General features: G+C 41.2%; 2 protein-coding genes across 2 annotated transcripts in view; both read left to right on the forward strand.

Moving 5' to 3' along the window:
• The window catches only part of LOC134207600 (nucleolar protein dao-5-like), a 33,635-nt gene extending 25,531 nt beyond the window's left edge, over positions 1-8,104 (forward strand). Inside the window, exons 2-4 of the mRNA XM_062683308.1 lie at positions 3,955-4,074; positions 4,134-4,209; positions 4,686-8,104. Coding sequence (XP_062539292.1) covers positions 4,194-4,209; positions 4,686-7,972 — 3,303 coding nt within the window. The 5' untranslated portion in view covers positions 3,955-4,074; positions 4,134-4,193 and the 3' untranslated portion in view covers positions 7,973-8,104. The remainder of the gene's footprint in view (positions 1-3,954; positions 4,075-4,133; positions 4,210-4,685) is intronic.
• On the forward strand, positions 4,722-26,146 carry LOC134207601 (smoothelin-like protein 1). Its single transcript, XM_062683309.1, has 6 exons — positions 4,722-4,787; positions 10,891-10,959; positions 11,035-11,133; positions 11,706-11,853; positions 12,637-12,788; positions 24,399-26,146. Exons 3-6 carry the CDS (start codon positions 11,066-11,068, stop codon positions 24,520-24,522), a joined length of 492 nt encoding a protein of 163 aa, XP_062539293.1. The 5' UTR covers positions 4,722-4,787; positions 10,891-10,959; positions 11,035-11,065; the 3' UTR covers positions 24,523-26,146.
• The last annotated feature ends 1,611 nt before the right edge of the window (positions 26,147-27,757 follow it).

Consider the following 27,757-nt stretch of genomic DNA (forward strand, 5'->3'; position numbering starts at 1 on the left):
TTTCCATACATTTTTGGGGGGGTTAAATCGGCTATCATTTGAGATTTCTATGGAATTTGCACCAAAAATAGTGGAAAAATAAAAATTGTTCTAGATCCCCCGATAGAACATTTTAGTTTACCCACTATATGAAAGAGGAGATCATCTACTTTCATGTGGTGGGTATTTCAGTGATACAGATTATTGAAAAATAATTTTTTCCCTTAGACACACCGTGAATTCGGTTGAACTGGTCATTTCGCCGAAAAGGTTTTTTGGCCCGATAGGTTTGGCCGAGCGAGTCACACGGCCGAAAATGTCGTTTGGTCAATCAAATCATATGGGCGAAAATGTCGTTTGGCCGAGGAGGCCCAACATGCCGATTGACCAAAATGGTCATTTAGTAGAAAGGGCCATTAGGCCGAAGATGTGATTTGGCCGAAAGGGTCATACGACCGTCAATGGCGTTTACTGAACGGGTCATATGGCCGAAAACGTCGTAAGTCGAAGCAATGTCGCAGAGACTGTAAAATGAGAAACGAAAAGTGAGAAGTAAGATGTTTTGTCGATTCTCACTCCTCATTTCTCACTTTTCACTGTGAAAAATTAGTATTGCGAAGTAAGAAATGAGAAGTAACAAGTAACAAGTGATGCAAAATAACCCGACTAGAAGGTCGTATCAGAATTATATCAACATATGTCATTATGTTATACTAATTTTCTATAATAAAATTTGTTAGAAGTTAGGATGTTGATAAAATATCTTAATTTATGTCAAAAGTTACACAACACAAAAGTAACATATTTTGTTATAAATTTGTAACATAATCCGATAAAAAAAAATTGTTTACTTTTCAGTTGGAATTTTTTAAAAGTCGATTGTGGCAAATAATCAGATATTTTTGTTTTTGTCAAAACTAAATTATTTACAATTAGACAATCCTTTATAAAATTATCTCAGCGTTGTGATCACTATCATGTTCCCAGGGAACATCCGGAACTGGCTAATGTGCGCAGATGCTCTGCAAATGCCAGTTATTGTATTTGTGTTGCAAAATCATGAAGTTTGATTTATCGCAAGCTGGGTTTCAGAACTACTCAAAAAGTGACCACTTCCCTGGGGGCATCAGGTTCCCAGGGAACTTCTCAAACTACTCAAAAAGTGACCACTTCCCTGGGGGCATCAGGTTCCCAGGGAACCTCCTGAAGTGGCCAATGCGGTCAGATGTTCTACAAATGTCTTCTACTGTATTTGCGTTCAAAATCATGAAGTTTGATGTGTCGCAAGCTGGGTTTCAGAATCAATCAAAAAGTGACCACTTCTCTGAGGGTTCAGGTTCCCAGGGATCCTCGGAAGTAACTAATGTGGCAGATGCTCTGCAAATGAATGTATTTGTGTTGCAAAATCATGAAGTTTGCTGTGTCGCAAGCTGGGTTTCAGAACTAATCAAAAAGTGATTACTTCCATAGGGCATCAGGTTCCCACGGAACCTCCGGATGTGGCCAATGCGCTCAGATGTTCTGCAAATCTTTTATATTTTGTTTGCGTTGCAAAATCATGAAGTTCGATGTGTCGCAAGCACGGTTTCTGAATCAATCAAAAGTCGAGTCAAGTACGAGACACTGAAGACAACCTTACTGTTGAGGTCGAAATACGTATCTGTCAAGATACAATTAAGTGGTGAAATTCAATGGCATTATATAAACTCGTCTTATGACAGGTCAATCAAAAAGTCAATCAAACCACTTCCCTGGAGAAACCAGGTTCCCGGAACATCTGTAACCAGATTTTGGAGGTTCAAACGTGCAGTTTCCCTTCCCACTATTACCAAATGATGAATAAAAACGATTGCAGCATTATTGAGAGCATTTACTACTAGTTATCTACGATTAAAAGGAAGTTGACCTATTTTTTACCCCATTTGACCCAGGGGACTCCCTCGATAAAACCGTACCCATGGACCCAATCACCAAATCAATACATCTACACAAAAATATAGTGTTTAATGCATCTTTCCTTCAAATGTCGGTTGAAAATCATCGGTTGAAAAACAAGAAAAAGGTTGAATTTATATTTTGAAATTTTTCTCACTTCTAATTTCTTACCTAATTACTTCCGTTCCGATGTCTTAATTCACTTCTTGTTTCTCACTTTACATTTCTTACTTTTCAATTATGATTAATCACTTCCCACTTTCCACATTTCGTATTGTTCTACCAAATGATCCGTTCAGCAAACAACATTGCTGGTCGTATAACCCTTTCTGCCAAACAACGATCTCGACCAGAGAGCATTTTCGGCGAAATGATTTATTTGGCCAAGCACATTTTTCAGTCAGCGAAATTTTCTGCCGGATGGGCTTCGGCCTAATAATTCCGAAAAATGACCCTTCCCTGTTTTAAGTGTGAGTGGTGTTTTGATTGTTGATGCTCCGCAAAATAAATACAGTCTCATGCTCATTTTCCACTAGATGAGGAGTATATGACAAGCGCTTCCACTGCACTGGTATTAATTGCGATGTTTCAAAGCAAAGTCACCAAGTCAAATTCTGACTAAATGATCGGTCCTATCTTTGCTCCATACAGGATCTAGACCGAATTCCTTCTCACGATGACGAATTCATCTGACCTCGATTGACTTTAATCTACAATATACCTTGCGTCTCCACACGTTTCTATGCACTGTTCATAGCGGACGTGTTGCGTTTTTTTCAAACTTGCACTTGCCAGCTAAAAGGGATGTTGTTTCCTTGATTGAACGGTTTCTTAGATGCTTATTCACAAGTTCAAGCTTTATAATTTCCTACAAAAGTCGCATTTACCAAATTAATCTTTTGTTCAATATAGGTTTATCTGTTTAATAAATACGCATTTCTTATTTCCCACGGCGTAAAAGCTCGATCAAACTGTCACCGCTTTCTCCGACAGCATGCGATTTTCCCATAAATGGTCACTTTATACGGAAATGTGAATAGTCATTCCATAGGACAGCGTGTGCCCATTTGGCGGACTCGCGTCTTGGCACAGAACCAAAACAAGGCCACCGCCCTTCCTTTTGTGGCATTCATCGATCAAAGAAGGCAACTGCGACTTGCGAGAACGTAAACAACGTCGCAGAATACCGGTTCTTGTTTTTGTCGGCGAAAAGAAATCTGTGTTCTGCGAATGTGTCTTCCGCAATGAACTTGCAGAGAAATTTTTAAAATTGTCTTAATACGGTTCCGGACCGAAATAGCCGACCGTCGCACATCGAGTTCTCAATGAGTAATCTATTTACATCAGTTTGAACTTGTTGTGGACATAAATGAGATTTTGAACTTGAATCGTACCGTCGTCCACACTTTGACGTATTGGCAACAGTCTTAGTAGTCCTAGCGAATATAGAAGTAAAGGAACTACTCCAAGGTGCTAGCTTAGATGTCATCAATCATTTTGAAAGCTATTAGAGGAAGTTGAAAATCAAAAGCGTTTAACGACAACATCAGCAGCAACGCTGAGCATGCCATGCCATCGACCTTGAAATCCACTCTCACTGTCCATCTCCGCTCATCTCCGACAACGCTTACTGCGACTGATTCGAAACAGCTGATCTTTGAACACGACGGGATTGGGACAGTACGTCCAACGTGAACGACATGCCACAAAACCGGTGCGTTGCGACAGCCGTTTATTACTCAGAGCACAACGAAGGCGCGTTTCATGTTGCCGAACCGTTTTATGCTTAAAATAGATCTACTCCTGAATATACCTTCGTGATGGTCTTCATCAACATGGGGGGAAAGTTTCGCTTTTGTTCCGTCCGCGCGATCACGTTCCCAAAATAGCCATCTACCGTGAACCGAGACGTATCAGAGCCGAGCAGTGCGTTCGCTTGGTGCATCCATTGCAGTCGCTTGAATTTATTACAAAATTAATGCAGCAGACAAATTCTGTCCAGGGTAGATTGTGATCCAATATTTTGTCTACTTTTTCCAGGTCTCGAAAGTAACCACAACCCGCACTGTTAAGTCAACTGCCTCTTCATCCAGCAACGCTCCAAAACCGAGTGTCGAGAATCTAGAGCAGATCTGGGACGAAACCGTATTAAAACAATTGGTAAGGTCGTCGGTTTAAAATTCAATTCACGCACTCATCCATGTATTTTATTTTTTAAGTTGGATTCATCCACAAGCTACGAGGACCGCCGCAAAATCAGAGCCCGTCTACGACAGATTATGGCCGAAAAAGAAGGTACCGCTACTCATTAGAACGCTCCCAAACGCCTAAAGAAACTCACTAAACGCACTCCAAAATATTTCCGTTCGAAGGCCTGCGTTTCTCGTTACTTTTATCTTGCTCTTTGTGAAACTTCAAATCACCTTGGACAGAATCTTTCATCAACAAATACAGCTACTACAGTTTCTCTTCCGACAACACCTTTTGAACTTCATCCACTATCTTTCACAATTTCCAAATGCGACATACAAACTCCCGCCAACACCATCACCACCACTCCACCAGCCCTCAGAACAAACCGACACGCCTACGTTCACATTCCCGCTATAGTAAGCCCCGCCTCTCAGTAAGACCGCCCAGTTCAAACAAGAAGAAGCAAGGTAACGGTCACCAGGCAACAGCCACTACAACACCAGCAACGCCCAAGAAGCGCCCAACTGCTCCCCTAATAACTCTTGTTCCCCCGACCAATCGATTCGATTCTATTCCAGCCTGTGCCGACATCGTGGCCAGCGTAACGGCCGACCTTCAACGCGAGCGGCAACAACTCCAGCAGCAAAAGAGCAACGACTCCAGCGCAAGCGGCATCCACGGTGAGTCGCTCTTGTTGCCCCTACTGCAGGGCATTCTGTTGCACAACAAAAGCGGTGCTGGGAGCCAGATCGGCACTGCCGGCGGCGGCTCCGCGGCCGTCACGCTGCCGATTCCACCGGTCGAAGACTCCGGCACAGAGTCCGGCGAAGACCTCCGGCTCCTGGCAGCCGGTTTGCATGACAACATCGAAATGTATCGCGGTATTGGTGTCGGAAACGCCGCTAAGAACGGCGACGGTGATGGTAGTAGTGTTAGTAACGGTAGATTGCCGGTTGACTCCGGGGATAGTATCTTGCATGAGGTTACGGCTGCACTTCAACGTTTACAACTGTCACTAAGGGATGGGAAAAATATCAACTTGGAATCGAACAAACGCAATGCTCTCCTTACTCTTGTCAGTCGGCTTCAAACCGGTCTCATGCAACCCGACAAACTCCCCGATCAGGTTTCTCCCGTGAACGAACTTGCTGACGACAATGGTGACGACAAGGTAGACTACAATCAGGCTCGACGAGGCAGTGCACGATTTGCGAAAAGACGAAACCGCAATAATCGTCATACGGTTGGAGTGAGTCGTGAAGAACTTGCAGATGCTCGTCGGTTCATCGAAGAAATAGGTCGCATGGATAGTTTGTCCGCTCACTCACATTCGGCGACTCCGGAAAAGTCAAAAACTCCTGAAAAACCCCTTGTTCCATATGCTTTACATAAACAGCCTTCACTGGGTACAGTTCTTCCGTCTGATCCACCTGTGCCGGCAGCATCAACCTTCGCCATGATGCGCCCCAGTCAGTTCGTTCCCAAGGAATTGAACCAGAAATCTGACGCAATGCCCCTGGTTAATGGCCGCGATCGTAAGGCAAGACAAAAACTCTTCCGTCAGTCGCAAAGCTTTGATCAATCCGCGATCAATGGTTACGAACCGGCGGCTGTTCAACACAAACCCATTGATGTTAAACCTGCACCCAAGAATGAGCCCTTCAGAAAACCCGTACAGACAGCTGCTCAGCGTGCATTGGTCAAAAAATACTCCTTTAACGATGGATCTACTTCGGAAGATGATGAACCTCGTAAAACAGCTGAGCAAGTTGTTTTACAGAAAAACACAGCCAAGGGAACAACCGTCGTTAATACGGTTCAAAAAATCGTGAATCGAGAAGTAAAACAAGATAACCCTGTAAAATCCGTCCATCCATCTGTTGCTCGTAAGACTGCTATCCAAAGAAGTCACACTCCAGAGTCCCACGAAATTCCTTTATCCCCTGGCGATAGACCGATGAATAAATATACGAGCAAAAAGCTCCGTATGAAGCGAGCCAACACGATCGACATCCCGAAGAAACCCCTCTCTAATGGTGCTGATTCTGACGATGAATCTGAAGAAGAGCATCATACCAAAACGAAGGAATTCCCTTCCAATATCAAAACGAAAACTTCCGGATCCATGGGTTCGAAGCCGGCTCCTGTTGAAGTGCCGGACTTTAAACCCAAAACTGATAACGATCTCAAATTCATGGCTTTCCTGCAGAAACAAAACCAAGCTACCAAGCAAATGTGGACCAATCCGGTTAAAGAGCACGTGGGAACAAACAACTGGACCAGCAAATTCGATCACCTGAAGAACAATTTCGAATCCGCCGGTAGACAGGGCAAGCAATCTGCGCCACTGCGTAACGCTCCCAAGAATTCAGCGATGAATTTCTGGAAGAAAGCTGAGAGCAACTCTTTCGACGAGTCCCATGCATCCAAATATGCGAAACCTCCAAAGCCGGTCCACATGAACCATGTAGCACCTAAACCTCCCACCCAGCCCAGGCTTCCACCAAAGCCAACGAACAGCTCAGTTCAACAGCCTCCTATTCTACCAGTAAAGTCCAAAACAGCTCCGCAACCGCTATCAAAGCCGGTTGTTGTGAGCAAACCTGAACCCAAACATCTGCCTTCCTTGTCCAACCAGTTTACCCATGCCCCAACTTCTGCATTTAAGCCCATCCCCAAAAAACTTCCCCCGGCCAATCTGGATTTCAAACCCATCCATCAGGAACCGGAGATCATCAAACCCATTCCCGCTAACGTTACCAGTGGACTCGTGAAACAGCTCGTAGCAACCGGTTTCAAGGAAACCGAAGAAGTAAAACCCGAACCCAAACAGGTGCAACTCGGGCTGGTCAAGTCGCTCGCGGCGGCTGGCTATCACGAAACTCCATATGTCCCTCTTCCAAAGATCGAACGAACTCCGACACATAACGTGCTCAACTATCAAGCTCAAAACCCCGATCGCGCGGAATCTCCAACCCCTCCGGCGCCATGGATTGGTAAGAAACCTACCGAGGCTAACGGTCGCGTTGCCAGTATCGCTTCGACAAAGTTCACGGCAAACCAGTTCGGGATGAATAAAGGATCCCTGCCGACGCAGAGTTCACTCACCTATCAGGGTTCACTGAAGTACAATGAGAAACCGCTTAGCTTCCAAGCGTCTGATCGTGTGCTGGAGAAACGACCTTCACTACCGGATGTGTACAAGGCTTCGCAGCCAGCTGCGATGGATAATTTCCAGTACACTTTCACCGATTACACTCAACCCGAGTTGGTTTCAACGTTTACGCTGAACCGTAGCGATTCGTTGACCAATCCCGAAAACCAACCGCTAGTGTTGACCAATACCAACTCAGTGTACAGCCCAGCGGGACAACAGATGAGCTATCTAGGAGTAAGTGATCGTCGGAACTCGTCGTCATTGTCGCCTTCGAATATAGTCGTTCCGATTGACGATGACGTGGATGACCTGGAATCTCTGGACTCACAGGAAATGCGAGTAGTGGCTAAAGTTATGCGAGCGCCAGTAAGCCAACAAGCTAGCTATTCTAGCAATAAGACTTCGCATTTAAATGGTGGGGGTGGTGGAGATGATCGCGGTTCGTTGATTGCGCAGAACCTTCAGAGTTCGTTGAAAAAGATCCAGCAAAAGAGCCCTACACCACCGAACAAGCTTGCAATAGCGGCTGCAGCAGCGGCCCAAAAGCGGTTCTCGCAAGACTCCGGCAGCTCATACGAAGGGTTTTCACCATATGGACAACGATCAGCACCACAATTTGCCGTCCCGAAGGTAGAGGTGACGCCTCAAACTCCGCTACTGTTACTGCGCAAATGCAACCTCCTAAGTACGGAGTGCCTGCGCATGTGATATACAACAATGTGCAGGGTGTCCCTCAGAGTCGTCCTGCTTATCAACCAACTCCACTGGCTCGAACAGACTCTTGGGTGCGATTGAACCAGCAAGCGACAGCTCCTCATGCGCTGACACGTGCCAAGTCCAGTCATACCTTAGCTGTTCCTCCAAACTACGAAGGAGGATTCGGTCAACCGAATCGTAACGTCACAGACAAACAGCGTACCATGGAAGCTTACTTTGCCGGTCAAAAACCAACGTTTAATGCATTGTCCAAGACTTCTTCGTCGCATAACATCCTGCGGGATAAGTCTGGTATGTCGCAGAATAGTGTTCGTCCCGTGTCATATGCTCTTGGGCACAGCTACAATCCGGCACAGTACAACATAATGACTTCGCAGCACACGGTTGGCGGTTACCAGCAGCAGCAATCGCCAATGTACACTCAACGGGCACAGCCAATGATTGTACAAGAACAGCCGTCACAGTACTATCAACCTCCACTAGGTGGTGGTTTGGCCCGTAGTCGAACAATGCCGCACATACCGATGAACAATCTCAGTCTGCTGGACGAGAACAATGTGGAGGATGCATTTGAGGAGCTCATGAGTCAGTCGTTTGCAGTGTAACGTGCATCAGGCTACGCTCGTATTGAAGCAACGAGGTCCAACCCCGAAGTAGACTCTCGCCGACTCTCGGGAGGAGTCAAGCGGAGTTGAAATCAACATTCCATATAGGTTTTACTGTGGGATTTATGTGCTTATTTGTCTTAGCGTATTTGGACGACGATCGAAATCGAAGCAGGCTGTGTGTGAAGACTGCGTGAGCAACTCTTAGGAAACCGTAGGCTGTGTAGCGTTCCTACTTGATAATTGTTAATCGGACAAGCGTTAGCGCGTGTGTTTGTACGATGGAATTGGTGAAATTTCAAGGCAAGCATCAACAAATCGAAGACATTGCCAACACCCACAAAAAAAAGTCACGCATGCAGTTGTTTTGTTAAGCCGTTTACTGCATTCTCATCACTACCGCTGTTGTTTTTTATTCATTGGCAAACTCTGTGGATCGCTTGGATTTGATGTAAATGTCAAACGCTTACTTGTGTAATTCGTGTTTGGAAAGAAAACCGGACATTTTGGTGTTACGGGGACATGAACTTTTTGAATGTTTGGTGAAGAAGTGCCTCTATTTTTGAACACGCTGTCACTGTTAATGAATTGCGTTGAACAATTTTCGGATAGAAGAAGTATCAAGGCGCTCGATAGCGCCAGAAAGCCCCACTGGTCAAAGCAACAGTCGGATGATTATACTACTACTATTTACCAACACTGCGGCAAAATAAAGCAAACTGGTCGTGCAAGCGTCTTCCTGTCTTGATGTGCATCCTTTACTACCAAGCGCGCGCGGTGTCGCAGAGATGGACCCGCCATGGCGCACTTTCAACCCTCGACTATGTGATTGATGTGCAAAATAAATGGCAAAATACTCTACCCTACTGTACGCATCGGTAGAGAGCTCTGTGAGTTTGAAATGCATCTACGTTTTCCTCTCAGTGTTTCGTTTGACGTGTTCCGCTGCCACAGTGTGCCTTGCCCAAGCGCCCATAATTGTCAGCATGCGTGTAGTCGTCGGATTTGCGCTGCGCCCAATTTTAGTGCATGCTTCTGCGTCAAGATGGCAGCATTGTTTATGTTCGTGCGAATAGACGCTTACTGCTCTACCATGCGGTGTGGCATTTTTTTAGGTAGAAAACATGTCCCTGTTTTTTGCGAGTGTGTGTGGTTTTATCTGTATCATGCAGTTCTCATCAAAAACTAATTCAGTGGATATTGAATCCTCATGAAACGCGACCAGCAGACTCCGAATTGGCCATTATTAATTGAAGCAAAATTCCGCTCGCTCATTTCACCATTGTTATCCATTTGTTATTCACAGTATATGTAGTTTTGAAAGCAAACTTGTTAGCATTAGTAGTTGTTAAGCTTGTGTTCCTCTTAGTTGTACGAATTAACCCTTTTCCTAAGTACAATAGGCGTTCGCTAACTGCAAGACCTTCGACTGCAAAGCATTACCCAGGTAACCATTAGCACTTTATTTCGCCTTTTCGGCTATACAGGGCTATTATAGAGCCAGTATGAAGTTCGTTAGCTCTGTGGTAGCCTTATAGTCGCACATACGGCATATTTGAATGCTTATGGTTACCTGGGTAAACTGTAAAACCAATATTTTAGGTTAGATTTCAGGTCAATGGTTTTATTGTGGTTTGAAAACAGTTTAAACCCAAAAAAATGTGATTATGTTGAAGTCATCCGTAGAATATACGTCAAGGTTATGTTGAACTTCTTGTCGCTGTAAATACTGACTAAATTTTTCAATTTCGTAATATGTTTCAAACTGTGATCTCATCCACGTATGTCCATCATTGGGCATATCCTACGGAAGGACAGATTATGACAACAGAATTTTTATTTCCTAGTTCTCAATTACGTATTATCTTTATTTAACAGAAATTTTGCATGCTGAGTTTTCGGAGATTTTTTATCCTCGAAAATAGTGATATTTTTAATAAAAATAACGAAAAAAAAAACTATTAGATTTTTTCAAAATACCAGAGTTTAAAAACTCTCTGAAATTTTACTCTAAAAAATAATAATAAAAACAAAAGATTTCTGCGTCAAAATTTCAGTTGTTGGTTAAACTGTCAAACTGCTCTTCAGTGAAAGAGTAGCCTGCGAAAGAAACAAGGAGTTTTAATTTCGAATTAATGCAATGATCTGATTTGATTCAAAATCGTTATGCTTTGCTACGTACTATTCTACAACGGAGCTCAAAAATATTGCAATTAGCGAAAGTCTGCTGTATTCCTGATAGACTTCCCGCTGAAGCTTGCTTAATCAGCTAGAATCTAACAATACTTGTTCATGTACTTTCAGAAACAACCACTACGTCATCCTCCAAGGTTCAGTCCCAAGATGGCGGCATGGTAACCACCCGAACGACAGGTGAGTTTTCTTCCCTATTCATATGTCACTTTCAGCAAATCTATAAAGCTAACATCGAACTTCACATTATTTCAGTGACAACCAAAACGGTTGGCCCAGCGAAACCATGTCCGCGATGGCAAAATTCCGACAACTTGATAAACAAAATTCCATCACATCACAATCACCCCCAAAGTAAGTATTACTTCGAGTAAAAGATTGTTTATACATACCATAAACGAATCATGCTTCTTCCAGTAGTTCAAACATTATCATAATTGCTTATTGTAATATCAGATACATATCATTACTAATTTTTTGAAAGTATCAGTCGACATAAACGTGTTAGAATAAATCATCCGACATGGACATTTATCAACTCGGTAGACAGCAATAGTAACTAACAATAAACCATAGTCACTCTAATATGACAACTGAAAGCTTTAACAAGTAAAGAGTTCCATCAGAAGAACCGACAATCCTACTAAATCAACAAACACACGTCATATACTTCAACCAGTGTTGCCATCTTCCTCGAACGAACGAACGGCAATGGATGCGCGTAAAGCCCCTTCTCCCCTGTTCAGCCTCAGATCGTAAGCTCAAATTCATTGTGACTCTCTTTTGTCCCTTTCTTCTTTCTCTTTTTCTTTTTCCCTATATGCTACTGTGTGTTGAAACATCTGTTCCCCCGTGAATATAAAACGAACTTCCACCATCCAATAAAAAAAACTGTAAAATAAATCAACCCCGTCGATCAACCACAGTTCCCCCCGAACACCGTCAACCCCATCGACACCGGGTGCCACCGCTGGGCCTATGTTTCAATTCACTGATCCGTCACTGAACCGCCGTGCAGCCACTGTCAAGGACCAACTGTTGCAGTGGTGCCAGATGAAGACAAGGGGATACGAGGTACCTAATATACCGCAATCTCTCCCTTAAAAAGCAACCGTTGCCAATACACCAATAAACACACCAAACAACACCCGAGTTGTCAATTAGGCGCCAATTATGTGTGACACAAAAATTGATGTTGTTCTACTCCTACCCCTGTTGTTCTGCTTTGTTTACATTTTCTGCTCAATCCGTCACCGTCACGGTTTTTACGCACATATCCACGGAAATGTAAAATGTCACTTGATGTTGACAGCTGCGCTTCTATCTTGCCCTTTCTGTACAAACAAAACGTAAGCGGATGAATTCAGGACTACATTTCGCTACTCAAATATGTTTAAGTATTTTCTTACCTAACCTTAGCGTTATCACATAAGAATAAACCATGTAAAATGTCTGACTTTCAGGGACAGTTCAATTTCCTCATTTCCTAGAGCTGTCAATCATTCTTCACTCAAAGGAAATTAAATAACTTCCCAAAAATTTGTTTCTGTTTTCCGTCTGCCCCACCCTTCCAACCCACTCACTGTTTGCAATCTGATCTAACCTTGTAATTTATGTGTTGGCTTTTACTATATGGATGTGGTTTCTATGTTTATCGCTTAAGCACTAACCAAAATCTATGCTTCTTTGCTATCTTTCTAATTGTTTGATATACACTGAACAAAATTGGTTGTGGATTTTTATTTTCAGGTCAAACATTTCTTAATTTTATCAAACAACTACAACTACGATATTTAACTTCCGTTTTCGTTTATTTGTTTCACCCTCGCGTCGCATCCAACTATACCACAACCACAGAACGTTAAGATAGACAACTTCTCCACCAGCTGGTCAGATGGAATGGCATTTTGTGCGCTGATTCACCATTTCCTTCCAGACGCTTTTGATTTTACCAAATTAACACCGCAACAACGACGTCATAATTTCACACTCGCCTTCCGAGTGGCTGAGTAAGTATTATTACGATTCATTTGTACATTTATCCATTAAATTTGGTGTGTAATTCATTTTAAACCCGGAACAAACAGAACGTTAATAGCGTGTCGACATTTTTTATAGCATTGCAACAAACAATTTAAGCTAAATAAGCTAATTTTTTAATTGAAGAAGACTGTTTTTGGTTGAATAAGCGCTTTACCGTTTTCTAATGTTGGATGGGTAGGCTTAAAAGCCACGGGTGACAAAATATTAATCAGCGCGATTCGCGAACTCCCTTTTTGAACCCCTTTCAAAAGCATATGTCGACATTGTTGTTTCAAAAGGGCGAAAGTCGCAAGCGTAAACATTGACTTCTGCTGATTTCAGGAAGATTAGAGCCTTCTGGTGGTATTTTCCACTTACGTTCGATAGAAGGCGCGGACCGCCACCAGTTCCAAGTGGTTGTTAGCTGGGAGCGGTCCTAGTTGTTGAGGAATTTGCAAAGGCATTGTTTACGTTTGCGACATTGGCCCTTACGAAACAACAGTGTCGATGTGTTTCCTTTGGAATCTTTTCTCAATTTCTTTTGAAGGATTCCTAAAAATTTATTTTTACAAACCTTCAAAATCATTATGGATTTGATTTCATTAATCAGCATTTTTCAATTTTTTACTTCACATCAGAAGCGACAAGCGACAGAATATTTTCGGAATCTCTTTGGAATCCGTAATAACTATTTCGACAATCAACCTTTTTGAAATTAACTTAGAACTCTCAGAATCAAACGCAAAATTAAAAAAAAGCTATGGCTGTCATCCGTTCGATCCCCTTTCAAATACATTTAATATATTTTAGCTTATCTTACGAAACCCATGCGAATTTCTTTTAGAGATACTGTGCAACGTGGTGCAACTATACACCTAAGAGTTTCAGTGAGAATTCCTTCGCAATTGCTTGCTAAAATCTTTGAGAAATCCCACAATTTATTGAGTGAAATATCTAATGTGAGTCCAAACGCATAAAAAACTCTAACCTACGATGTACCATGCGCCTCCAAAACATGCGAATCGAAGGCGTTTTTAACCTCTAAGGAAGGGCCCATTCACAAATTTCATAACGCAAAAATCGCAAACTACCGGATATATACCGACGTGTTCTGTCGAGAAAACAGTGCGGTTGTGTGATTTATGCAAAGAAACATGCGTCAATCGGTGCAAAAATGTGGAAATTTGGAAATTGATTAATTTGGTAAGGTTGTTTCAATATACTTTTGCTATATGTTTCCTACATCAAAATTCAATAAACGTTGGATTGAATAATTTTGGCAGTTTGCTTATGAATCCATTATCCAATTGATAATGGTAGTTGGATGACGGAACGAATGGGCAGCACGCATCGGTCAGTTCGTTCATTACGTCTGTTTCGTGACAGAGAAGCTAAAATGGGAAATGGATAACAATTTTTTTATATGTTTTAAATGTAAAGTGACCAGATACATTTCGTGTCAGCCCGGGTCAAAGCATGTGTGTATCTTGCTTGAATAAATTGTTCCTTATAATAAAATGACTACTTTTGATATATTTTTAAGCACAATTTATCTGCAACATAAAAGCACGTGTTATCAAAGCTTTCATCCACCACATGCCTGTCAGGTTTTCATAAATGCGATCAACGCAACTTTGTTTTTTTTTTCATATGTATGGGTCACGAAAGTTTACTTTGCTTTTGTAAAGATCTATTTTTTTTAAATTTTATTGAGTGAAGCATCATGAACAGTGATGAAACGGACAGCGGATTGATTTTTTTATATATGGTTGAGACAGAGCCTATGTTAGTTGAAACTGACCATTAACCATGAGCGTCAGAAAGGAAATCAGAAGCGAATTAAAAGCCTTCAATGAACAGAATTATTATTTCTCGTCTATTCGAAATTTGATACCAGTGTCTCATCTCCTACCTTCGATCTGGAACCGCCTAACAAGCGGATGCTAAAACTGCTTGAGCTGCGTTCCGCCAATAAAAAAGAAACTAACTTACAACCTAACTAACTAATATATTTCGATGTACCATCTTCATGATAACTTTTAAACGCAACAGTCGATCGTTATCAAATTCAATAGTGATCAACTAGGCCACTTGTAGCCAGAAAATCGGCTAAGGATTACTATATGAAATGTTATTTAATGTTTTTCTAAGCTTTTGTGCACATATACACTCGGACTTACAGACATTTGCTCAGATATGATACTGTGGGATAGCCTTTCGGTACAACTTTGTTGTATGAGGCAAAAAACAGATTTACTGTCTGCAAAAGTATTTCAAGAATAAGGACAGAATCGAAGGCAAACGTGCAACCCACATCAAACTGGTGGAGGGGTTGGAAAAGAAGTTGGAAGTGATCGAACCCTGAGCCAAGATTGCAAGCACTTGGAAACGTCCGATTTGAGGACACGAACTACTTTCTACGGCTTACCTATAGCTCTCCGTATCTGAAAAAAATGTCTATTTTTATTTGACGCATTTGCAGACGGATTCTTCAGTTCTCCCCAATCAAACTGAACTACCTTATTGATCTAGGAAGACCCAGGGTGTCGACTACCAGGAAAAACCTGGAAAACCTCGAATTATCAAGGAATTATTATCAACCTGAAAACAATCAGGGAATTATCAGGGAATTCTTGGTTCAATCAGGGAAATCAGCAATAGAGAAGGAACTTAAGAATGATAGATTTTGTTTCTTGTGGGCTTGAACACTGGCGGAGTTAAACTGGTGCACGATGGGGCACATGACCCACCAAATTGAATATTTTTTATTAAATTTGAATGTGTATGTCAATATTTCTGTGAATTTTGAATTCTGATATTAATTTTGATTTTTTTTATAAATTTCTAGATGAATTTTCAAAGATGTTTGTCCAAAAATTGTCGAAGCAATTTCTGGAGGTATTTAGCAATTTCGTTGGAAATTCTGATAGAAAGAATTCTGGAAATTTCTTTAGGAATTTTTTCAACAATCACCTCAAGCTCTCCTTTCAAAATATCTTCCTTTTTTTCTTTTTGAAAACCGCCAAAAATTCCTCTAGAAAATTCAGCTAGAAATAATTTTGAAAGTTTCTCCAACGATTTCTTTATAAATTCTTTCAGAAATTCATTCGAATTGTCTCATACAGGTATTCCTTTAGAATTTTCGTACGGATTTTTTTTATTTTCCTTCAGGAATTTTATCAGATATTACTTCAATAATTCAATGGAAACATCCTTAGGATATTTCTTTAAAAAATCCTTTAAAAATATCTTCATGAATTTCTCTGACAATTAATTCCAAAATTACTTTAAAAGCTTTTTAAAAATTAAGTCACAATTTCCTTTGAAAATTTCTCCTGAAGTTATTGTCGAAGAGGCATTCCGGAAGATTATTTTTTTGCAAATATTACTAAGGAATTCCTAAAGGAATTTTCGAATGAATTCCTCATAGAATGGATTTTCTGAAGGAATTTCCGAAAGACTTTCCAAAAGAATTTCCAAAGAAAGGTCTAAAGGAGCTTTGGAAGGAAAAGAATTGATGTACGGGTTTTCAGTGGAATACCTGGATGAATTTTCGGCAGAATTCCCGAAACAATTCTTCGACGGATATTTTTAAACAATATCTAAAATAATTGCAGAAATAATTCCTGAAGGAAATTCTGAAGGAATTTTCCTTTGTGCTTTTTGAAGTAATTTCTAAAATAATTTCATGAAAAATTGCGAGAAGAACTCTTTAAGGAATTACCTGAAAATTTTCGAAGGAATTTCCGGAGGAGTATTAGAATGAATTCCTGCTAGAACGCTTGAAAGATTTTTGAATGATTTTTTTTAAAGAATTCCCTACAAGGTATTTTCAAAAACTGTCTGCAGGATTCCCTATTAGAACTCCTGGATGAATTTCTAAAATAATTCCTTGATGATTTTTTCAAGAAATTCTAAGAGAAGTTTCTGAAGGAACTCCTGGATGAAATTTCCTAAGAATTCCTGGAATTTTGAAGACAATATCCAAAGATGTTTCTAGAAAATATTTCAAAAATTTCTATAGTATTTCCCAGTACATTACTAAACAATTAAATACAATTAAAGGTTCATAATGCTTGGAACGGACTAAAGAAAGCCAGGAATAAATTCAAGCATTCAATGTTATCAAATATTCATAGTTTCAAAATTATTGTATCAGTCATCTTTAGAGAGAACAACGTTCTTACTGATTATTCACTTAACTGATTAACCGGCACTTCTGTTATAATGATAATCACTTCAATAATTATCAATTTTCTATGTACTTTTCAAACTTAATTATACTTGGTCTTGCCCAATATTGATTAATACTCTGAAACTTGTTTTACATTCAATTTATTCAGAAGACGGTTAGGGGGGTCTCAAGCTTTTATAGTAGGCATTTCTTGTCTACAAGAATCTCCATAAATCAAATCTCATTCCATTTGCACGAATTATTTTCGTGTTAAGTAGAAATGTGTTTCATTTGTATGGGATTTCCCTTTTTCAGATGTTGGAGGGGTCTCGTACCGGATCGGTTCTGTAACTTCCAGGTATATAAAAGTCAGACAGGTCCTGGAAATTTTACGAAAATCCTGGAAAAAACCTGAAAAAATCAGGGAATTTTTATTTTGAAAATGAGTCGCCACTAGAGTGGGGCGCAGTTGTAAGGAAAATCGCAAATTTCGTCCGATAAAGTGAGATCAAGGTTTTTCTGAATCGTTTTGGGACCCCAATCATCTGTGCAAAATATGGGCTCGATTGGTTGGGACCTCGCATGCCGCATCGCGTTTTAAATTTACATGGAGATTAGTATGGGAAAACGTACTTTTTTACATTTTTGTTATTAGCGGCTTCAATTTATCATCAATCACGTGACTCAATACGTAAGCATATAGTCCGAAAGATGCCGAAAGACTTTGCCGAAGAAGGTACATAGCTGGAAGGTCTACAAAAAATGTTATTACGTTTCGAAAATTTATTGTTCAAACCATATGCAAAAAATCAATGTTTCTGCCAGCTCTACCGGACGACCTATGGTTATCGAACGGCAAAACCCATCTTCCTTCTTGTCGGTTTTTTTCTTTGTGAAATGATTCCGGATAGCTCCCATTTGCTCTAAAGCCCTGTAAGAACAATTATTTTGAAATAACACTCAGTTAAATTATTGGTCTACGTAGTTCAGCAGTGCTGGCAGAATAGACGATTTTTTGCATATGGTTTGAACACTCAATCTTCGAAGCGTTATAACTTTTTTCGTGGACGTTCCAGCAACGTGCCTTCTTCAGCAAAGTTTTTCGGCATCCTTTGGGTTATATTTTAACGCAATGTGCCTCTTGGTTTACGATAAACTGAAACCTCTAGTAGTAGAAATGCAAAAATATACCTTCTCCCATACTAATTTCCATATAAACTTCAAACGCGATGCGGAAAGCGAAGAAGCAACCAATCAATCCCAAATTCTGCACAGTTGTTCAGGACCCAGAATGGCTTCGAAAAACCATTGATTTGAAAAAATGACCATGACGCCCCACTCTAGTCGCCACCCAAGGACAGCACATCTAGCAGTGACTTAAGTTCTCAAATCTTCGATTAAGTGATTGGGTTGAGGCTCGATCGCAGCCAGTATCATTTCTTTGCCATCACTGAAACGTAACTAAACGGATCGGTTCCCGTAGGACCCATTCGTATCGCACAGAGACGCGGCATCCGCCAGGATCTTGTCTTTGGATGTAAAAAATATTCTCTGAATATCGACCCGTAACGCATGGTAGACACCTTTACGTGGTGTGTAAGTTTTACCTTGGAGTAAGAAGTAAGATTTACCTTGCTCACATTGCCAGCATCAGACAAATCTTGACCCAACGAATGCCTTCCTCAATGCCAAACGCAAAGGTGCTTATGAACGTGGCAATGGCATCTCGTAAAATAAGTACCATATCAACAATTCCTTCCGTTTCCTAGTTATGGTGATGAATGGTGTGGTCGGGAGTAGGGATCCTGGGGAAGAGTCATTTGACCGAAACCCATTTGGCCGAATGCCACTAGGCCGAAAGTTGTTTGGCCGAATATACCATTTTGCCGAACAGACCATTAGGCCGAAAGTAATTTGGCCGAATGAGTCGTTTGGCCGAAAGTATCGTTGGGCCGAAAGGGTCACTTGGCTGAAAAGGTCATTTGGCCGAAAGGTTCATTTGACCGAAAGGGTCGTTTGGCCGAAAGGGTCATTTGGCAGAAAGGGTCATTTGGCAGAAAGGGTCGTTTGGTAGAAAGGGAGACGTCTCACTACTTACTATTGCGCTTCGCGCCACTACTTACTAGTGGCATTCGGCCAAATGGCTTTCGGCTGAATGGGTTTCGGCCAAATGACCCTTCCCCCATCTTGGGTACCTACAGGGGTTAGGCAAAATTTGGCCCAAATTCAAATCCTTATAACTTTTCGAAAAATTGATGAAATTGGACAAAACCGGAAGCATTCGACGGCAAATTTAGTCAAGATTTGGGAACATGTACGGTCACGAATATTGGCCACCGGACACCGGAGATGTTCCGGATTTTCGGAGGCCATGTCAAAAACACATTTTCTGCCGCTCGTATTTTTGTGTGGTTTGAAGTTACATCGATAAACACTATTTTCCCAGAAACTAGATCTTATTGAAAATTGAATGCGGGCGGTTGCGCTAAGATCCGTCGAAAAACATCCAAGATATGGCCATTTTAGTAAACTTGTTTCCGGATACTATGGTCAATTATGTATATCCTTCCAATCACGTATATATTATCCGGTACCATATCAATATTGGTATCAAACTTCAAGATTTTTCATGGAGATGCTTCAGGAAGCATATTCAGGATAATCAGTTGCCCTGAGCACTTTGTAGTAGATTCCAGGTGCCCCGGGGGAAGTGGCCAATTCGAAAAACGTTCAGAACCCTATCAATATGGGTATCAAACTTCAAGATGTTTCATGGAGATGCTTCAGGAAGCATATTCAGGACGATCAGTTGCCCTGACCGCTCTGTAGTAGGTTCCAGGTGCCCCGGGGGAGAGGCCAATTTGAAAAACAGCAGCTGTCATGACCACTCTGTTGTAGGTTCTAGGTGTCTTGGGGAAATGGCGAATTTGCAAAATGTTCGAAACCATATCAAAATGAATATAAAAGTTCAAGGTTTTCATGGAGATGCTTTTTGCACTCTCCTGTCGAATAGAGTTCACCGCAGCACGAAGTTGACCATCTACAAAACGCTTATTAGACTGGTCTTCCTCTCTGGCCACGAAAGTTGGACGTTGCTGCGAAGGACCAACGCGCCCTTGAGTTTCGAATGGAAGGTGTTGCGGACCATTTATGGTGGGGTGCAGATGGAAGACAATGGAGGTGGTGGTGGAGGCAAATGAACCACGAGTTGTAACTGTTAGGAGAACTACCCACACGGTAATGTTTTGGCGGTTACGGTGGGCCGGGCAAAAGCCAGAATGTCAGACGACAACCCGATTGAGATGATGCTTCGATAATAATCCGACCGGTACAAGCAGAAGAGGCGTGCAGCGGTCACGGTGGATCGACCAAGTGGAACACGGCCTGCGGATCTTTCGCAGACGTCGAGGCCATGGATCGAGTAGAATGGAGCCGGCTTTATGTAGCGAAAGTCACAGCGGCTTTGGTTTGTTTTTTTTTTTCGGATATGCGAGTGATACGTATTGATGATCTTCGCTGCATCGGAGCGTTATAATCCTGAAAGATTATATTCCCTACAGGAAAGACCGATTCCATCATCGGCAGCACCTAACCATCAAATGAAAAACAGACCGTGTGGGTAGTTCTCCTAACAGTTACAACCCGTGGTTCATTGGCCTCCACCACCACCTCCATTGGCTTCCATCTGCACCCCACCATAGATGGTCCGCAACACCTTCCATTCGGAAACCAAGGGTGCGTTGGTCCTTCGCCAGCAACGTCCAACTTTCGTGGCCATAGAGGCCGACCAGTTTAATGAGCGTTTTGTAGATGGTCAACTTCGTGCGGCGGCGAACTCTATTCGACAGGAGAGTCCAAAAGCACCTCCATGAAAAACCTTGAACTTTGATACTCATGATGATATGGTTTCGAACATTTTGCAAATTGGTCACTTCCCCAAGACACCTGAAACCTACTACAGAGTGGTCATGACAGCTGCTGGTTCTAAAATGCATTTAGAAGTATCACCTCGAAAAATCTTGAAGTTTGATACCCATATTGATATGGTTCTGAACGTTTTTCAAATTGGCCACTTCCCCCGGGACACTTGGAACCTACTACAGAGTGGTCAGGGTAACTGATCGTCCTGAATATGCTTCCTGAAGCATCTTCATGAAAAATCATGAAGTTTGATACCCATATTCATAGGGTTCTGAACGTTTTTCAAATTGGCCACTTTCCCTGGGACACTTGGAACCTACTACAGAGTGGACAGGGCAACTGATCGTCCTGAATATGCTTCCTGAAGCATCTCCATGAAAAATCTTGAAGTTTGATACCCATATTGTTAGGGTTCTGAACGTTTTTCAAATTGGCCACTTCCCCCGGGGCACCTGGAACCTGCTACAGAGTGTTCAGGGCCACTGATCGTCTTGAATATGCTTCCTGAAGCATCTCTATGAAAAATCTTGAAGTTTGATACCCATATTGATAGGGTTCTGAACATTTTTCAAATTGGCCACTTCCCCCAGGGCACCTGGAACCTACTACAGAGCGGTCAGGTCAACTGATCGTCCTGAATATGCTTCCTGAAGCATCTCCATGGAAAATCGTGAAGTTTGATACCCATATTGATAGGGTTCTGAACGTTTTTCAAATTGGCCACTGCCCCCGGGGCACCTGGAACCTACTACAGAGTGGTCAGGGCCACTGATCGTCCTGAATATGCTTCCTGAAGCACCTCCATGAAAAATCTTGAAGTTTGATACCCATATTGATAGGGTTCTGAACGTTTTTCGAATTGGCCACTTCCCCCGGGGCACCTGGAACCTACTACAGAGTGCTCAGGGCAACTGATCGTCCTGAATATGCTGAATATGCTGAAGCATCTCCATGAAAAATCTTGAAATTTAATACCAATATTGATATGGTACCGGATAATATATACGTGATTGGAAGGATATACATAATTGACCATAGTATCCGCAAACAGGTTTACTAAAATGACCATATCTCGGATGTTTTTCAACGGATCTTAGCGCAACCGCCCGCATTCAATTTTCAATAAGATCTAGTTTCTAGGAAAATAGTGTTTATCGATGTAACTTCAAACCACACAAAAATACAAGCGGCAGAAAAAATGTTTCGCTCGCAAAAGTGAAAGAGTTTTCAGGTGGTAGTGTTGCACTGCAAAAATAGGAATGGAATTAGATTTTTTGTTTATATTTGCATGAGAGTAAATCTAATATTTGCTTAGAGTGAAACGCTGCTACGTGTGACTGCAACTGCGAGTACTCTCAGAAATCATTCGCTCACACGAGCGATTTGCTTGCAAAGTCTGACGGAGCCTTAAGGTCACTCCTGACGGAATCCAAGTTCCAAAGTGCTCGCGTTTTTGGGGGCACACCACTCGATTAAGAGGCGGCGCACAACTGTCATTTTTGTTGATTTAGCTTTGCTGCGTCGCAGCATGCGTGAAATAATAAAAATGACAGTTGTGCGTTGCTTCCGTATCGAGTGGTGTGCCCCCGAAAACGCGAGCACTTTTAAACTTGGATTCCGTCAGGAGTGACCTTAAGTTACCTGCACCTCAGGCAATTGCATTGCCTGCTGCGTTATAGATGGCGATGCATATTTGAATGCAGTGACTGTTCACATCTCATTTACTAACAGCACGTACCCCATGTGCACATCACGCAAAGCCAACAACCAGGAAAGGGGGTATCCCGTATAAATCGAAAACATTTTGTTTCCAGGGCCAGTCTCTTGCTCATACTTAAAATAGAAAACAAATAGAAACAAATCGCACTTTTAACTCATCCTTTTGGAGTATCGCAAAATTTAGTATTTGGATTATCTTGAGTGTGTTAACAATAAATTGCAGCCGATTGTTTTCAAAGACTTTTCGTTAGTTTTCCGGCAACAAAGAATCGTCATTTTTTTTTATTTGAGTGTAATAGAATAGTTTTATGGCAACTATTTTGCAATTTTGAGTCACGACGGCAGCACGATAGGAGCTAGCATATGGGGGCGCATGGTACATTGCATTGTAGGGTAGTGTTGCGAAAGCGTTCGTTACATGTTTCATCCTAATTTACAAAATCCTAGCTCTACATATTAGGGAGTGAGCGCTACCCAAGTAGCACACATGTCCCACATAGTTTACTGCAACGGATATGCGACTAGATTTGGTCACTATCAAGTTGCTGCAACCATTTTAGTCTGACTTGTGCTGCTCGGGTAGTAATGGACCCCTTTACGACTAAAATTTACTTCAGTCGCTCAGCTAGAGCGAGCCTCTTGACAAATTGTAGTTTTGCTGCGCCAGATGACAAGCAACTGGTACCAGCATCGTGTTTCGTACATGAAACAATTGTGCTTAAGCCAAACATTAAAACAGCTTACCTATTATCCACCCCGGGTCCATAAGACGCATCGTCGAGTTTATTTATATACATATTCTGGTCCCCTCCATTTGATCAACATGTTTCATTCCCACATGTTCCTTGTGCCTGTAATGGACCCCCCCTTGTGTGCTAGTAATGGACCCTTTAACATATTTACATTTACAAATTAGTTAATATAACTGAATTTTTGCTTCCCTGTCCTTAACGAATGTATGGAACTGCTGTCCTGTTACGTGAAGCAGCTTCACCCGACGGAAGATTGCTGAACATAGTCGATTCCAGCGTTTAATTTGGGATTTTGTTCAGGGGGTCCATTATACGCACGGGGTCCATTACTAGCACTCATTCCCTATTCTATCGTTTGTTTCAATTCTTGTTTCATCCATTCTACATAGCCTTAGGTTTTTTGCCTTTCTCGTATACTAAGTATACGTAAAGGTTACAGGCTCACTCCTAAACCGAACTTTTAATAGAAGACTCGAAAACCCATAGTGTCAAATACCAATCAATTTCATCTAATACATTATCGAACATTATATCTTTTTCATTTTGGTACAATACCATACTATACGGATCGAAAACTCATGTTAAAATTGAAATTGGAACAGAAAAATGACAAATAGGGGAGCTGCTCCTTAAATTCATACCATGTACCCAAATCAATACCATTCGAAAACAAAGAATTGGTGCGCAAATTGTTTTATTTCTCATTTTTGTGATTTTTTTCAGCAGTAAGCACGCCGGATAACAACAAAACACGACACAAATTGAGCCTAAATTTCCTGTTTTGCGAATGTTGTTGATATAGGAGCATATTATTAATAATGAAACAGATACCCTTTATATCCGGAATCACTTGAAAAAAAAAATGAAAAACATTTTTAGTTCTCTCTACGCCATTTTGGACAAATAGAACATTTTAAAATGAATTACACACTAAAATTTAATTTTCCATAGTCCATAGTAGGTTTTATATATTGTCACGTTTATTGCTAACATTTCTTTTTTACCTTTTCAAAACAAAACTTTAATTGCAGCGAAAAAGCCGGGATTGCGCCACTGTTGGATGTTGAAGATATGGTTGTAATGCGAAAGCCTGATTGGAAATGTGTTTTTACATACGTACAATCGATTTACCGACGTTTCAAAAATGAGGATTGAAACCAGGGGAGGGGACTCGAACCCCACTATTCCCACTTTATCCACCGCCAGCATCAGTTATTAAATACGAAAGCTGTAGTGTCAATTAGTTGAGTTAGAAAACTCGCTGCGTCGTAGTTTTGAATTCCTCGTCCCACTGTTCGTTTTCGAAAAATATAAAAGTCAATTAGTTGAAAGTAGAAACAAACCAGATTTCATCAAAAAGGTATACCTCCTGCCCCTCCCCTAGTTTTTAATCCGTCATGTTGTTACAATGTTAATTTGAGAAAATTACTCATCGAAAAACTGCTTCAGAAAGCTTCTAACAGTAAAATTGTTTTATTTTTAATTTATTTGTTTTTAATATTATTTGACTATTTATGTTTATGGATTTATTCGCTCTCGCAGCTAAAAGTATAGGATTAGGACCATCGTAAGCAGTTAAGGAGTAACATTGGATAAGCGCGTATTAGTAAAACACCAACAGAGCAAGTTGCACCATAGTGAAGATTCCATCTGGCAGAGATAGTTTTTTAATGTAACTTTAGGAGAAATACGAGCGAAAGCTGCCTCTTAAGGAAAGTTTTGTCCGATAAAACCGCCAACCAAGAGAGAGACTCGAAAAGATTGTGATTGTGATCCGTCGTCAGTAAGGAATTTATGTTTTTTTTGTTAAATAGAAATATATCAATACTAGAGATAGTAGCCGCCCATATAAACATAAAATCAGAGCAACAAGTTTTCTTCAGATAGATAGAGACAACGAAAATAGAGTGGTTCCTTGTTCTTCTGCGTCGCATGGGAAACATTTGCTTTTGTTCTTGCAACCTTTCTTATTTTTTCATTGAGCTAGAAAAATACTAGTTATAGGTTAGATGCAAAACAGCGAAACGCACATACACACAAACACACGGAAAACCAACAACTCCAACAATTGAGCAGCAAACAATCGCACTCATACACTCTGAAGAATAAATCAGATGCAGAACTATGTTGGGTTGATCCCATTCAAATTAAACACTCATACGCACATACACACACCCTGCTAGAACTCTTCGTTCGGTGTTGGTTAAATCTGTAACCTTTGCTTAGTACTCCTTAAAAGTAACAAAAGAAATAGCAGTCATCTTGTAGCATCAACAGGGAAAGAGACAAATGTTTGTTAGAAACAGATTGAATGTAAAGAATTAATGTGTAGTAGTTAGAACCCTTTGTTATATATATTTTTGATACACACAACAAATGGAGAAAATTATAGCTATAACAGGGTGGAGACGAAAAGATTTATATCCATCACAGATGTTTAGAAAAGGAATGGAACAAAAGAGAGGTGTACATCACTTACGATCTCCTTAAACAATGGAATCCCTCGAAACTTATTCACACACCTAAAAAATGGCAATAAACAACCCTATGATAATTTACCTTAGAGCTGTTAAACCACAGCAATCGAATTGCTTTTACTCATATAACAACACCTGCAGAATAGTTTTAAATGAGTTTTTTATTGGTCTGATAGAGTTGCGCTGATAAATTGCAACCCGTCTCTTGACCGGAATGCAAGGAAGAAAAGTGTAACATCCTAAATAGTGCATAACATCATGAAAATAAACGCTTGTACTATGCAGCAAAAATTAATAATCAATGACGAGCTGGTCGTGTAGTATATGTTTATATTTTATCCGAAAGCGCCTTCTTGACCTTGGCATTGTTTTTGGTACTCCCTTGGCAATTTCGCTGGGGATTCAGATTCAGACTCCAAACCTTCAGTCTCGCCGGAGGTCACCGTGTCAGATATGATTGGAGCCCTATCCAACAGGCGCGTTTTGCGACAAACGGTTGCCGGTGTGCAGGGCACGTTTTCAGAATGTCGGACAGTAATCCGGTGAAAATGGTTCTCGATTGTGATCCGACGTCGCACAATAAGGCGAGGTGTACAGGTGGATCGATCAGGGCGATTTGCGGACCCTCCGTTTGATCAGAATTACTTCTGGAATCAGCTTCTTCAAAATTCCTCCAGTATTACAAATTATTCATGGGGAATTAACCAGATATGATTTCAAATCATTTTTTATTCCTTCCGATATTTATCAAAACTCTTTCGATTCAATAAAAAAATCTTTCAGAAACTTCTACAAGTAAGATTTTTGAATGATATATTGAGTGCATGTAAGGAAAGATGCAGTCAATATATCATTCCAAAATCTTCCTTGTAGAAATTTCTGATGGAATTTTTTTTTACCTTAGATGGATTAAAGCAGGGTGATGACCTCTCGAATCTACTGTTCAATAAAGCGCTCGAGGGAGCGAGGTGTGCCAAAAAGCAGTATCATTATTACAAGATCGCATATGCTCCTGGGATTTGCGGACGATATCAATATAATCGGGATTGATAGCCGTGCCGTGGAAGAGGCCTTTATGCCTTTTAAGAGGGAGACAGCGAGGATTGGGGAGACAGCGAGGATTGGATTCACGATCAATACCAGCAAAACGAAGTACATGGTCGCTGGCAATCAACGTGGGTTCATTAGTGGTGGTGGTAGCGAAATGGTGCTGGATAGTGAAAAATTTTAAGAGGTAGAAGAATTTGTGTATCTTGGAACATTAGTGACGTGCGATAATGATGTTACCCGCGAGGTGAAAAGGCGTATTGCAGCTGCAAATAGGGCTTATTACGGACTTCGTTACCAGTTTAGGTCCCGTAATATGCAAACGAAAACAAAATTCGCGCTGTATACTACTCTGATTCTTCCGGTGGCTTTATACGGCCATGAAACATGTACGTTAAAGGTCGGAGAGCTTTCGAAGTGTTTGATTGTAAGGTGCTGCGGACAATACTCGGCGGTTAATAGGAGAACGGTATCTGGCGGCGTCGCATGAATCACGAATTGTACCAGGTGTATAAAGGGCTGGATATTATTAAGCTTATACAACACGGCAGACTACGGTGGGCTGGTCACGTATGCCGGAAGAACGTCAAGCGAAGATAATATTTAGTAGAGAACCTGGAAGAAGCCGCCGGCTTCGTGGAAGGCCGCGTACACGATGGCTTTTTGCAGTTGAAGAGGACCTTAGGGAGCTCAATGCTCAGGGCAACTGGAAGCGATTGGCCTAGGATCAAGTCCAGTGGAGAAGGATACTCCATTCGGCGTAGGTTCATCGAAGAGCTGTAGCCCACCAAGTACCAAGTAAGTATATTGACTGCATCTTCCCTCCGCAAGATTCTCCGCAAGATATACTTATAAATTTTCTCTAA

The sequence above is a fragment of the Armigeres subalbatus genome, chromosome 1 (assembly GCF_024139115.2).
Source record: "Armigeres subalbatus isolate Guangzhou_Male chromosome 1, GZ_Asu_2, whole genome shotgun sequence".
Taxonomy (NCBI): domain Eukaryota; kingdom Metazoa; phylum Arthropoda; class Insecta; order Diptera; family Culicidae; genus Armigeres; species Armigeres subalbatus.

Coding starts and splice junctions, on each gene's coding strand:
- LOC134207601 (XM_062683309.1), top strand. CDS start 11,066: ATGTCCGCGATGGCAAAATTCCGACAACTTGATAAACAAAATTCCATC. Junction 11,134..11,705: donor ACATCACAATCACCCCCAAA/GTAAGTATTACT, acceptor GATCAACCACAG/TTCCCCCCGAACACCGTCAA. Junction 11,854..12,636: donor TGAAGACAAGGGGATACGAG/GTACCTAATATA, acceptor CCACAACCACAG/AACGTTAAGATAGACAACTT.